The sequence below is a fragment of the Lissotriton helveticus genome, chromosome 1_2, assembly GCF_964261635.1.
Source record: "Lissotriton helveticus chromosome 1_2, aLisHel1.1, whole genome shotgun sequence".
NCBI classification, from domain to species: domain Eukaryota; kingdom Metazoa; phylum Chordata; class Amphibia; order Caudata; family Salamandridae; genus Lissotriton; species Lissotriton helveticus.
This window is the reverse complement of record NC_136058.1, coordinates 232063220-232078252: the sequence shown is the minus strand read 5'-3', so window position 1 is coordinate 232078252 and position 15033 is coordinate 232063220. Positions and strand designations below refer to the sequence as shown.

At 43.8% G+C, this 15033-nt stretch overlaps 1 protein-coding gene across 1 annotated transcript in view; it reads right to left on the bottom strand.

Annotated features, from left to right (window-relative positions):
• The window catches only part of LOC144800004 (cytochrome P450 4B1-like), a 334268-nt gene that overhangs the window by 192235 nt on the left and 127000 nt on the right, over nt 1-15033 (bottom strand). Inside the window, exon 2 of the mRNA XM_078671647.1 lies at nt 11510-11654. Coding sequence (XP_078527773.1) covers nt 11510-11654 — 145 coding nt within the window. The remainder of the gene's footprint in view (nt 1-11509; nt 11655-15033) is intronic.

Below are 15033 nucleotides of genomic sequence, written 5' to 3'. Positions count from 1 at the left end.
AGCTGATTGATTGACTGAGACCGAAATGTCTCCTCTCAGACACTGTTTCGTGCAAGACCGCTTATGGAGCATAAAAAACATTGGACTTTGATCCCGCCCCTTCCTTACTATTGGATATATTTGTTACTCCCAACTTTCTTACCGAATTCTATGTGCCTTTTATTGCTCTTAATGTGTTTCTTCCACCCATGGAGTATATTTTCTTTGCTCACTCTTTTGATCTGATGGCCTGTATTGTACTTCCGCCCAGGGAAATACTTTCTATTTCTATCAACACTCCTGCATAATGCATGTTCTTGTCACCTCTGGCCCCCCCACCCCCTTCAAGAGTGGGTTCTGGACTTGTCCTGTGACCTAGAGCAGTGTGTCCTCATTTAGTGACAGCGGATTACTGTTTCAGTTGTAGGTTTACTACACAGAGCTGTGGCAGTGTACTGGGTGTTAAGAATTATTAGGATGACCAGACCTGTTGATCGAAGTCACTGGAACAGAGGCACACTAACCTTTATGTGTAAAGTCCCGCTTCTGTGTACTTGCTCATTACTTAGCCTCGACCACTACAGTGCACAAGTGTGCTGGTGTGTGTAGATTTTGTGGTACATGCATGGTGTGTGAGGAAGCTCTATAGCAGTAAGGATGGTGGGATCCACTTACTGGGGGTCTGGACTGTGCATTTTTGAATCTGGAGAGAGAAGGCTGGACTCGCTAAACATATTATTTTTGGGGTCCTCTGTGCCTCTGCCGTAGCACATGTTGTTTTTGTGGACCTGTCCGAGAATTACACTTGAAAGGAGAAACGTCCTAAACCAGTTTTACGGCTTCAGACTATGAATCTACATATTTTATACCTTCATCCGAGGAGTATTTTTCATCTACCATTCTTGTCTTAAAACCTCCAGACACCCTCGAACCAACCCCATTTTACAATGCCTCTCGGTTACTAACTCTGTTCTATATCACCTACCACTGTCTTGACTGACACTTTACCACATTTGTCTGCATCATTGACAACACACCCACTGATGTGACTTCATCCTGCCCGACTTGCCCCAAGGACATATGGTCTTTACTAGACACTTCACTTAACCTCATGTCCTGTGTAACAATTGCTGCCCACCTCTTGTCTGTCTAAATCAGCCCTTACTTAACAGGTTCCATCCATGCGGTTTCCGAACCCAGTGCTGATCTGCTATCAAAATCTGACCTTGTTCCTTAGTGTCTACAAGGCCTTGACTACCACCTGATAAGAACATCCGGACCTGGAGCATGTAAATTACTCCAAAACCTTGTCTCAGCTCTGCAGTCCCTTCTTCCAAAAATTGATACAATACCACACAATCTAGACTATCTTTGACGCTGATAATGAGAGTATTTCTCAGTGCATTCTAGCACAGCTTGCTGCATCAGTGGTGTGTCTTGTGGTCAGAGTTAGATTCAGTTTTGGTTCCCCGCTTCTAGTACTTTAGTGGCTGAATGTCGTATTCCTCCTGTAGATGCAGAAGAGCAGATCTGTGTGGAATTCGTAATGCTGTTCCCAGTTCTGTATTTAATGTCGTTTGTTTCAGTAGCAGTGTTTTTGAAGATCCTCTTTTGGGAGAGTTGTGTGCTCCACATGTTTTCGTGAATAGGTATATGACTCGTTTGCATACTGTTGCTGGCCTCATTTCATTGATCCATTTAAAAGCTAGGCATTTTGCTGGGCTCTTCCTGTGTTTGCTTCTTTCTGCACTCTGTTACAGCAGTTCATAGACCATTTAAGCATTCTGCTTTCGATTAACTGCCTTTCTTATTACATCGTGTTATCATTATTGGAATGATTTAAAGATAGGTGCTTAGATTCTAAAAATCTCGGGTATTAGTATCCCTATTCTTGTAATGTTTACTGCAGTATTCGAACTGTCTTTCTCGTAGTTGAATACTATGTCCCGAGGAGCTTTACTTCTCTTCTCTCCTAATGTGTGCGTTTTTTTCTTCTCTCCTTTTTTTTCTACAGGGCTGTCAACAGCCGGACTATAAAGTTACAGAATGTCTGGAAGACAGGACAGCACCAACTTTGTCATCCAAATAAATAAAGTGGTTGTGCATTTGTTTTTCGTCTCTTGGACCATGTCGACGTGCTTCGAGGCACTTCTGGAACGAAAGATAGAGAGGCTGTTCCTGTTTGTATTGGATAGAAGTGTGCAAACGATGGGAGCAGTGGTATTACTTTACTAATATGGCTCTGACATTCGTTGGATCTCAATGTTTATCATTCATCTAGTTTCCGATCTTACGCCTTGCATCACGGTGCTAGGATTCATTTTAGAATGTTGTGTAGATAATGAATGAGATATCGGCTCAAAAATGGTTTTAATTTTGTTGTTTTGATACTTATTTTTCTTTTAGTCCTTTACATTTTTTACATTACGTCAGGGGTGTTAGAAGCGGAGCTGTGCAGCGGTCACTGGGGTGCAGACCAGCCTGGAAGGGACAGTCTGATTCTAGTGTTGGGGTCGCGGCGCCCACAGACAAACGTAAACTGATTATTTGTCTTTCACAATAAACTGCGCAAACTATGTGCACGTTTATTTATTTTTTCCTGTGATCCGTTCCATTACCTTTACACCCTTTTTCTTGACCTGACAGAGGCTCCAGTGAATAGCTGGCGTGCAACATTCACTACTACATGTTTTGGGGCAGATTTAAAAACCCCTTGCGCCACTTTTGCGTCACTTTCAACATGGGAAAAGTGACGCAAAAGTGGTGCAAGGGCCTTGTAAATATGCCCCTTTATGCCTACTTCTCCTTGTCTTTTAATGTAATGTAGATACAGAGACAAACCCCAGAATCTGGTCACCTCCTAAAACAGGGCGGGAACGGGTAATTTGTATGACAATCGGAGCACTTGAGCCCCGGTAGCAGAGCTGGAAAGGAGAGGCTGCCTGCCACAACCCGTTGTCTGCCTGTGCAGGTTAGCCCAGAACCTTCTCCAGTGCTTACAGAGAGGACTGCCCGAGGGGGGATGGGAAGCCTTCGTTTCAATACAAGAAGCAGGCATGTTTATGATAAAAATTACAGACACATGGCATTAATGCAATTAAAGGGACTGAGTGGAGGTTCTGTCTAGAGATGGGGTGAAGCTGGGGGTGATTTCATGCCTGGGATAGCCTTCTTTTGTCACGCTCTATGTTGCATGCAAACTTTGTCTGGACGAGGGCGGAAAACAGGTGCATCTCTCACACCAAAGCCACATGTGCATACACCGACCAGGCAACACATTTTTGGCGACTTCCTTCACAAGTCAAGGAGGCAGCGAAACAACAACCCGTAAAATAGGGTGTACCTTTAGTGGCACCAACGAGGCTCCATTTTTGTGTCTCAGGGGCACCAACGAGGCTCCATTTTTGTGTCTCAGGCAGCCTTCTTTACCTGTACTTATAGCACGCTGCTTAGATGTCAAAGTGTTCACTTAACCCCCAAAACTTACTCTCTCTTCCTCATCTCTGTTCATCTAAATTTCTTTCTCTCTCGCTCTCTCCCTCTCTTCCTCTCTTCCTACTTACTGTCTCTTGCCCTCCCTCAGGGTGTTCCCCCTCTAACAAAAACAAAATAGCCATGAAATTCACAAGCTAAAGCACTACTTTGACTATTTCGCCAACCTCGCCCGACTCCCCTATCCACAACTTCCATAATATAGTATATAGCGAGTAACGGTCAGACTAGTTTGGTTTTAAAGTGTGAGAGGCCGTGTTTACCAAGAGGTGGAGCCTCTCAAAGGATGGCCATGGGACGGTCAAGGCATGCTGACAGCTGTGTGAATTGTGAAGCTGTTTCTCGGAAGCACAAGGGTTAAGCCTGTATGGAGAGACCAGACCTCATTATTAGATAGCCCATTTTTTTCTTGTTCATGGGGGCGCACCAAAAATAGAAGTCCAGAGAAGAATATGTAGAAAATGTTCTTTATTTATCTTTATCCAGTAAAATACACATCATCAATAAAATATACCACGAATTCAGCCAACGCGTTTCACTCCCTACCAAGGAGTTTCTTCAGGGCTGAAAGAACAATAAAAACAAATACTCCCATCAGTTTCCTGCATCTCAAAGTATTTGCACCTTCATCATTTTATACAATTACAAAAAGATATATATGTTAGTTTTGTGTACAACACTTATTTCCCAAAACGTAGGCAAATGTACAGTAACCAGGTATTCACCAAAAAAGAGAAAGGGAAAGACAGATACACAGATGTTGTTGGTTATTTAAAAAACGCACAATTTTCACACTATTTTTACAGTTTTTTTACAGTTTTTTTACAGTTTTTTTACAGTTATTTTCTACACGGTTACCATCACGGAAGGGGGAAAGACTTGGCATGGAAGACCGTGAAGAAAAGTACAAACATTAAAAAGTGACATATTGTGATATTATAAGCCCACAGAGGTTTTTAGGCCTCAACAGTACAAGGACCACAGGGAGAGGCGTGTATCACTCGGTAAGTTAATAATCACACAAGTCTCAAAATTTGCAATCACATAAGCATATAGATAGGTTTTGGTACCATTGCTTCGCATTTGTGGTTAGAAGTGGATTCCACTACCAAGAGCTACAACTAGGTGCATCAAATTTCTATAGATGCCTAGGTCCAATTTTGCCCATGCACTTGAAAACACAGTTCAAAGGGAGAAAAAAACACAGTTTCACGAATACAAGATATAGTACACCATTTCTTATTTCACTCTCTGAGATACATATCATATCATTACCCTCTTGTTTGTATTTTTAGAGGTTTGACCCACATCGATACTACATAGTACATCCTCATATCCACTGTTTCTATTTGAGTCCAACTTAGAATTGGGCAAAAAACAAATCTGAAAGTGTTGGGGCTGGTTTAGACATAAAACCCCTACGTATCATACTCTGAAACAATTTTTTCTTTACTGAATAGAATTATGTCGGAGTGAACAAAGGAATGGCATAGAAAAAAGACAACAGTAACGTGCTAATAGTGGAAACTGCTGAACATAATACATCAAAAAGAATTGCAGTGGTAAGAATTATAGTCTTATAAACTGTTTTCTTTTCCGCCTAAATTGATACGTAGGGGTTTTATGTCTAAACCAGCCCCAACACTTTCAGATTTGTTTTTTGCCCAATTCTAAGAAATAAGAAATGGTGTACTATATCTTGTATTCGTGAAACTGTGTTTTTTTCTCCCTTTGAACTGTGTTTTCAAGTGCATGGGCAAAATTGGACCTAGGCATCTATAGAAATTTGATGCACCTAGTTGTAGCTCTTGGTAGTGGAATCCACTTCTAACCACAAATGCGAAGCAATGGTACCAAAACCTATCTATATGCTTATGTGATTGCAAATTTTGAGACTTGTGTGATTATTAACTTACCGAGTGATACACGCCTCTCCCTGTGGTCCTTGTACTGTTGAGGCCTAAAAACCTCTGTGGGCTTATAATATCACAATATGTCACTTTTTAATGTTTGTACTTTTCTTCACGGTCTTCCATGCCAAGTCTTTCCCCCTTCCGTGATGGTAACCGTGTAGAAAATAACTGTAAAAAAACTGTAAAAAAACTGTAAAAAAACTGTAAAAATAGTGTGAAAATTGTGCGTTTTTTAAATAACCAACAACATCTGTGTATCTGTCTTTCCCTTTCTCTTTTTTGGTGAATACCTGGTTACTGTACATTTGCCTACGTTTTGGGAAATAAGTGTTGTACACAAAACTAACATATATATCTTTTTGTAATTGTATAAAATGATGAAGGTGCAAATACTTTGAGATGCAGGAAACTGATGGGAGTATTTGTTTTTATTGTTCTTTCAGCCCTGAAGAAACTCCTTGGTAGGGAGTGAAACGCGTTGGCTGAATTCGTGGTATATTTTATTGATGATGTGTATTTTACTGGATAAAGATAAATAAAGAACATTTTCTACATATTCTTCTCTGGACTTCTATTTTTGGTGCGCCCCCATGAACAAGAAAAAAATGGTCTAACTGATCTGGAGAACACAGCGACGCCAAACAGCAGCTGGTGTCGGGGTTGGCAGCACAGGGAGAAAAAAGATATATTGAAACATTGATTTATTGGAACTGGAGTTTAGGTGCGGCACTTTAAGGTCCGCTGCTGCTTTTTTGTATAAACACTCATTATTAGATAGCCCTTGTTATCGTGGGATCCCTCAAGATCCTTTGTCCGTTGGTTGTAACATGGAATCTAGAAGCAGCCATTTTCAAGTTAGTTATTCTTTGCTATGGAAAGAACTCTGGCTTGCTGCTCCCAATTCCACATCACTGCACTGTAAATATCTGGCTACAAGAAGTACGGCCTTTTCCAGGGGTATAAATAGTTTTTGCCACAGATTTGAGTGTTGGGAGTCGCAGCGCAGTGTGTGGACAATTGGTTAGAATTCTTCTCTTCATATTGTGAGGTTTCTGTTAAGAAACTCTCTTAGACTCCTATTTATTATTAAATTTCATATTGAAATGTTTTACTTACTGTGGTTTAGTGATCTACATTAGTAATTGGATGTTTCAAAAGGATTGTGCATGTAAAATTGTCAATGGGAAAATCATATTTCATAAAGCATCAATATTCACCTAACACATGCTACCTCCTACCTTCCTATACCTTCTCAGGCTGTGCACTGCTCCACCTCTCCATCCCCCACTCCCTTCATGTCCCCTTCAACTTCTCCAGCTATATCTCTCTGTTGTACTCTGTCTCATCCATCTATCTCTCTCTCTCATGCACTATTCCTGCCTCACTAATATAATTAACTTCAGGTCTTCACCCACAGTTTCTTTTACGTACCATTTCAAAGTTTCCTTCCCTCAAACACATGCTATAATCCTCTTCTTAAGGATGTCAAACGCATACACAAAAGCTCTGTTTTTATGCGTCTGTGGCCTGCTCACCCATTCTTTTTCTCATTCTCACACACTGTTTCTGTTCCTCTGTCTCAGAATCAATAATCACTACCTGCACAAGCTACCTATCCTTGTAATTCTTCCTTTCTGCCTATTCTCCACAGCTCTCAGCACTACCTATTTACCCTGCCACATAATTCTGCTACACAAATACACTAAAGAACACACATTTCCACACCACACAAAAGAACAACTAACAATTCCAATACAACATACATAATACACTACACACTACATGCATTCACTACACTACAAAATAAAACGCATATGTAAAAAACATTATCATTTACAACACCATTAACTCTAAATCTCACAAATGCGAAACCTATTGCATTGCAAATGCTTGTTTCTTTCGGCTTTGATGCTCAATAAATTCGTTTATTCTGCGGTGCTAGACCAGTGGACCCACATTCTGTAAGTGTGCAGAGTAAATCATAAACCTGGCTGTGCAGGCTTCGCAGTGAGTGCTTGAAATCACTAGGCCTGCCGTTTGTTATCTTCACCAGCCTCTGCCTGCATGATTCCCCGAAATGAAAATGAATCGCAGATGAGGCTGGGGGAGAGTGGCTTGTTGGTAATGTACAGAGATGGGAATCAGGCGCTTCCCTCCGGAACATAATTTTCTTCTTTCATGTTCGTGGTCGGGTTTGTTTTCCTCCATGTTCCACGTGTTTGCAGTGCTCCTTGGTGCACGCTCCTGCACCGTTCCAGCTTGGCAGACTAAGGGGCTCATTAGGAGGAAGGGACCGTCCACCATAAGGGCGGGGGTCCCGTGCGTGAAATTAGGATGCACCCGCCACAGTAGCGGGTGCATCCCGCATAGCACCGCCCGACACAATACTAAAAATGCATGTTGTGCGTTTCAAAGCACAACATGACAGGCACCGAGCAGTGCTTGCCATGTTTTACTTTGAGACGCAGGGGGTACCATAGGTACCCCTCATTTGCACGCCCTCCTTCACCCTGGGGGCCCGCAATGGGACCCTAAAGCAAAACCGTATGCCTTTGCCGTGGAAAGGCATAGGACCGAAGGCATTGTAAATGTACACACTTTTTCCGCCGGTCGCGCGGAAAAGCAGCGGACGGTCTTCCCGTCCGCCGCGGACCCCCCAGCCATCCTAATGTGGCAGGGGTCATTTCAGTGAGGATGGCGGGCGCCAGCATGGCGGGGGCAATCCGCCCGCCATCCTAATGGGTCCCCTTATGAGATGCCGTTGTCTATGACCATGCAGCGCAGGGCAGTGCGACAGAAAGCCGATTTTGTGCCAGCGCCTAGCATGCCGTTGAAATAAGATGAATGCCCGCAGAATTTCAGTTGTTTCTCTCGGCTAACGTTTAAGACTGCTAAGTAGTTGAGCCCTGGTAAAGTGCTTGGGTGAGATGTGAGGTGTGGGGTAGCAGAAGGCGGATTCTTTGAAAATGAATGATACCGAATGACAGTGCTTTGTACTAATAACTGACCTCTTTTGGCTCTAGAAATGCTTCATCCACCAAATTCTGCAAGCTTCAAACAAATGCCCCTCCTTCCTATCTTAGTTTCACGACAGTTCAGAAGGGCTACAATGATTGATAATTCAGAATATGTTTAAATGCGTAGAAGCATGGAGAATTCTACTGCTTCCAGTGCTATCCGCATTGAAATGGAATTAGCAATGTATATATAGTATCTGAACTGCGCATGGACAAACTTAATAAAGGATTTGAGTACGCTATTGTTTTACACCTCACCACTTTTAAATGTCACCAGCCGCCACTGTTTATATGCAAGTAGAAAGCAACATCTTCGGGTCATATGTTCATTGTTCTAAACTTGTACTGTTGCAGCGCAGGATGATTGGTTTAATGAGAATGCAAGGACAGCAAATCTACCTGTTCTCCATTACTGAACAAATGGGCTTGAGGAGAATGTTTATTTCCTTACCAAAACCATATGTTGTTCATTGCACCAGAGCAAGTGCAGATCCATCCGCACAAGTTGTCAGCATCACGTGCTGGATCTAGGTGTCCCAGCCGTGAGCAGCAAAAAGCCTGCAAGAACAGGCTGGAGTTTTACAGGTGGTTACTCTGTGTCCCGACAGAGAGCAGCACAAGACTGAAGTATCATAGGCTGTTAATCGGTGTCTCGAGAGCGAGCAGCACAAGACTGAAGTATCATAGGCTGTTACTCGATGTCCCGACAGCGAGCAGCACAAGACTGAAGTATCATAGGCTGTTACTCGGTGTCTCGAGAGCGAGCAGCACAAGACTGAAGTATCATAGGCTGTTACTCGATGTCCCGACAGCGAGCAGCACAAGACTGAAGTATCATAGGCTGTTACTCGATGTCCCGACAGCGAGCAGCACAAGACTGAACTATCATAGGCTGTTACTCGATGTCCCGACAGCGAGCAGCACAAGACTGAAGTATCATAGGCTGTTCCTCGGTGTCTGGAGAGCGAGCAGCACAAGACTGAAGTATCATAGGCTGTTACTCGGTGTCTCGAGAGCGAGCAGCACAAGACTGAAGTATCATAGGCTGTTACTCGGTGTCTCGAGAGCGAGCAGCACAAGACTGAAGTATCATAGGCTGTTACTCGATGTCCCGACAGGGAGCAGCACAAGACTGAAGTATCATAGGCTGTTACTCGATGTCCCGACAGGGAGCAGCACAAGACTGAAGTATCATAGGCTGTTACTCGATGTCCCGACAGGGAGCAGCACAAGACTGAAGTATCATAGGCTGTTCCTCGGTGTCTGGAGAGTGAGCAGCACAAGACTGAAGTATTATAGGCTGTTACTCGGTGTCTCGAGAGCGAGCAGCACAAGACTGAAGTATCATAGGCTGTTACTCGGTGTCTCGAGAGCGAGCAGCACAAGACTGAAGTATCATAGGCTGTTACTCGATGTCCCGACAGCGAGCAGCACAAGACTGAAGTATCATAGGCTGTTACTCGATGTCCCGACAGCGAGCAGCACAAGACTGAAGTATCATAGGCTGTTCCTCGGTGTCTGGAGAGTGAGCAGCACAAGACTGAAGTATTATAGGCTGTTACTCGGTGTCTCGAGAGCGAGCAGCACAAGACTGAAGTATCATAGGCTGTTACTCGGTGTCTCGAGAGCGAGCAGCACAAGACTGAAGTATCATAGGCTGTTACTCGGTGTCTCGAGAGCGAGCAGCACAAGACTGAAGTATCATAGGCTGTTACTCGATGTCCCGACAGGGAGCAGCACAAGACTGAAGTATCATAGGCTGTTACTCGATGTCCCGACAGGGAGCAGCACAAGACTGAAGTATCATAGGCTGTTACTGATGTCCCGACAGGGAGCAGCACAAGACTGCAGTATCGCAAGCTTTTACTCAGTGTCTCGAGAGCGAGCAACAAGCGGTGTTGGCTCCATAAGGACGGAGGGGAGTTGCCCACCCTGCTGCCAGTGCAGTAAAGATGAAAAAATAAAACAGCAATAAAATGATTTTATTACCATTTAATTTTTCAATGCAGCTGGCCAGACCAAGCCAAGTGTTGGGGCGAGGCCAGAGGCCTGGCAGCCAGGGATGAGAAATTATGCACATTTAAAGTGAATATGTCATTTTGGCCTGCTGTCTTGAGGCGGCCCGCCTGACATGCTCAATTTAAACCTCTCCACCTTAGACAGCTGGGTGAAGAGCTGGCACAGTCCCACTCCAACCAATTCTGGTGCGGCTCTCATGCTCATTAACAGCATGAGAGCAGCACTTGGACTGCTTAGAGGAGTTGGCTCAAAGACCCCTTGCTGCCGAGGACTGGAGTAGGAAAGTATGTTTTATTTTCATTTAGTGTACTGTTTTATTTATTTTCACACAATGCCACTCAGTGTAAGAAACTTGCACTGCCTTAAGCCTCAACTCTATAGCAGTCAGCTGCCACTGCAAGACAGCAGTATCACGGTCTGTTACTTGGTGTCCCAACAGTGTGCAGCACAAGACTGCAGTATCACAGGCTATTACTCTCTAGGACTGCAGTATCACAGCCTGGTACTCAGTGTCCTGACAGTGAGCAGCACACGAAAGCGATATCAAAGAGTGTGTGCACAAAAATATGCTTCATGGGATTATTTCCTGTGTCATTTTTTGTTCATTTTATTTGTATAATATCACATGAACAGCTGTTGAAGAAGTAAGTGACTAAAGGACACATGCTTAAAAGTAACTGACAAGATTAACTGTCCCCCTTTTCTAGCATAAACAAGAATCAGCAAAAGCAATTTCAATGAGTCTGGCTTATAATAAAATGGAACTCAGCCTATTGGCGTTGCCAGTGATTTCTCATTACTTAGTACTTCAGTCTCTTTTGCCACGCCAACCCCACCCCACCCCCTCTGTTTATGAAGTGTGAACAGATAAAATCAGCAATTCAATGTGCACTCAGGTCCTTTAGCTATGGGATTTCAAATGTCTGATCACTGTGATTGAGGATGGCATCAGAAGTTGATGCATGGAAAGTGTGAAGATCAAACAGTTAACCAACAATAAAACCAACAATAAAAAGGACAAATACAAAATACAAAGTCTAATTTAAGATTTTCCTGATGTGAAAAAAGAATAAATCTACGATTACCCACCTCCTCTGCCAAAGACAACTTTTGCATATTCAGGGTGATTGATGACCAAAGTTGCGAAGACATTTCCCATCCATAAGGGAAATCCGTAATTGTATTTATGTGTCCATGACAGCAACTTGGCCAGTTCTGTTCCATCTTGTTTAAACTGCAGAATTGAAAGAACAGAATAAATCAGTTTTCCCAGAATATACACGGATTATTGCACCATGTTAAAATCTCCAACAATGTCATCCTATCTTGTCTCCTAAAGCACTCAATGCATTCGTGGATCCATTGTTTTTAATTGTTTTCAAAGAGACAGACATTCAGGAATAAACGAAAGAATAAAGAAGAAGAGAAAAACACATCTCCAAATTTCAACACCAACCGGATGTATGACGTTACAACGCATACTTTTACAACGCCTACCTTTACATCGCAAGTTTTACAACGCATAGTGCTTTTAGGCGCTGGATAGTGAATAGTTTAATTTACTATTCCAACTCCAGTCCCCGTGGATAGTAGGGAAGGTGTTGGATAGTACATTAAACCTATTCCCTATCCTAGAGCGCCCCCCAGCGCTATGTGTTGTAATAGTTTGCGTTGTAAAAGTTGCGTCGTAAAGGCACTGCGTGGTAAAAGTTGCGTTGTAAAGGATGTTTACCCACCAAATACCAAAACCCCTAAAGGCTCTGGACTCGAAAATGTTCTTGTGTTTCTATGATTCCATGCTCTGTGGCTCTTCAGCAGGTGCGTCGTAACCCTTCCACCTCCAGCTCCCCCCACCTGCTTTAGCAGATATAGCAGGGGTGGGGTTCTTGATGGGCCTCTACTCTGTCTGCAATTCGGCCGACAAAGGCTTATAATTAAAGAGTAGGTGAAGTTAGGGAGTGAAAGGGAGGATGGATGATGAGAGAGAATGGATGGATGGATGGAATGATGAGTGAGTGAAAGCATGGATGATCGTGAAAGGGTAAATGGGTGGATGGAGTGAAAGGCTCGGTGGATGGACAGGTTGAAAGAGTGGATGGATGAGTGAAAGGATGGCTGGATGGATGGCTGGATGGATGGATGGATGTAAGGGTGGATAAGTCAAAGGGTGAAGTGATGGATGGATGAGTGAAAGGGTGAATGGATGAGTGAAATTGTGGATGGATGGGTGAAAGAAAGGGTGGATGGATAGATGCATGGATGAATGAGAAAAGGATGGATGTAAGGATGAATTAGTGGGAGGGAGGATGGATGGATGAGTGAAAGGGGGAATGGATGGATGAGTGTGTGAAAGGATGGATGGGTGAGTGAAAGGATGGATGGATGTGAGTGAAAAGGTGGATGAATAGATGCCTGGATGAATAAGTGAAAAGATGGATGTAAGGACAGATGAATGAAAAGGATGAAGAATGAATGATGGATGGAAGAAAGGAATGATAGATGTTAGTATGGGTGAGTGAAAGGGTTGATGGATGATAGAAATTTATTTATTTATTTGCGAGTTTTTATAGCGCTATGAATCGACTCCCGAAGGAGTATCTCCGCGCTGTTGACAACCAGTATCGCAACTGACAAAGGAGCATTTCAATTAAAAGAGAGTGTTCAGGGTCCAGAAAGTAAACAACTAAACTAAACCAAACAAAGGTTTTCAAACATTTTCTGAATTGGAGGTGGTTATGGCATTGTCTTAATGAAAGTGGGAGGGAGTTCCAAAGACTAGGACCTACTACCGACAAGGCCCTACCACCTAGTCTGGTTTTGGTTATCCTAGGAACATTCAGTAACAGCTGGTCACTGGATCTGAGGGAACGAGTAGGGGCGTAAGGAACAAACTTGCTCGCCAAATACTCTGGTCCCAATTGATTAAGTCCCTTGTGGATAACGCAGCAGGTCTTGAACTTCACACGTTGGCGTATTGATAGCCAATGTAGTTTTTGAAGTAGTGGTTTGGAGGGGGATCTAGGAGGTACATTTAACACCAGCCTAGCTGCGGTATTTTGTACCACCTGTAGGCGGTCTAGAACCTCCTCATTTGCACCTGCCAGGAGACCGTTACAATAATCAAGTCTGCTCATGACCAGAGCTTGAACTAAGGTTTTCCTGTGGGAGTCCGGTAGGAAAGGAAAAATCCTACGGAGCAGACCAATCGCATGGAAACAGGATCCCACAGTGATGTTAACATTGTGCTTCATGGTCAGCTCCGGCTCCAGTGTGACTCCCAAACTCTTGATTACTGTTTTGGGCTCAGGAGCTTGACCCAAGTCTGAAGGCCACCAGTCGGGGGACCATTGAATCCTAGCTTCCCCGAAGAAAGGATGGATGGATCGAGGAGTGGATGAATTGATGGATGGAAGGCTGGATGAATGGACGGAGTGAAAGGGTGGATGGATGGACAGAGTGAAAGGCTGGATAAGTGAAATGATGGATGGATGGATAGAGGAGTGAAAGGATATTTGTAGGGATGGATTAGTGAATGAATGGATGGATAAGTGAAAGGGAGGGTGAATGGTGGCTAGATGAAAGGATGGATGGATGATGCATGGATTGAAGGGTGGATGGATGAGCGAAAGGATGGATGGCTGACTGAAAGGGTGGATAGATGGATGAGTGAGTGAACAGGCAGATGACTAGAGTGAAAGGGTTGATGGATGGATGAGTGGAAGGGTGCATGGATGAGCAAAAGGATGGATGATTGAATGGAAATATGGGTGGAGAAGAGGTGTGGCGCAGCGGCCAGGGCGGCTGACTTCAGAGCACGGTTCGATCCCCGGGGCCAGCGGCAGCTCTGCCCAGCACAGTGTGACTCTGGGCAACAGCATGCTTAATCTCTTCAACAGCCCCCAGTGCCTTGAGACCCTTAGGGGTGATTAGTTTGTGCTTTACAAATACCAGGTATGGATGATGAAAGGGGATGGATGATGAGTGAAAGGATAGATGGATAGGTTTGAAGATGCACAGATATGAATGTGCAGACAGATGAACGGACTGAACGGTGGCTCAAAGAGAGAATAGATGACAGAATGTACAGGTGAAATGATGGATATCAACGGGTGGACTGCAGGATGAAAGGATAGAAACTTGGATGGAAGAATCAAGCAACCTCTTCTAGGGAGGGGTGCAATGACTTGCTTTGCTTTCTTGGGGCGATGAGAGCTTTTTTTCTAAGTGGGAGGTATTTGAATTTTATGGCTACTCTGTGGATAAGAAAAAAGGCTTTCAGGTGTAAATCTGGCCCCTGTGGCACAGGGAGGCCCCAAACCATCTCGGCCCACAACCCTTCAAGGGGATCCCATTCAGCCCAAGGCCAAAATATGGAAAATATGGAAAACTCAGGGCCCTAATCACATTCTGTAGGGGTTGGCATCATTCTGCATTACCACTGTTTGCAGGCATCATCCTTGTTCCAGGTGGAATGAGAGTTTAAACTCAGGAATGGGACCCTGTGCCAATGCCTCTCTGGTTTCACAGTCAAAAATCGACAGTTGGCGTCAATCACACAAAAAATAATCTACTGTTGGGTGTGAGTGTGAGATCAAATGTTTAAAGCTATACAT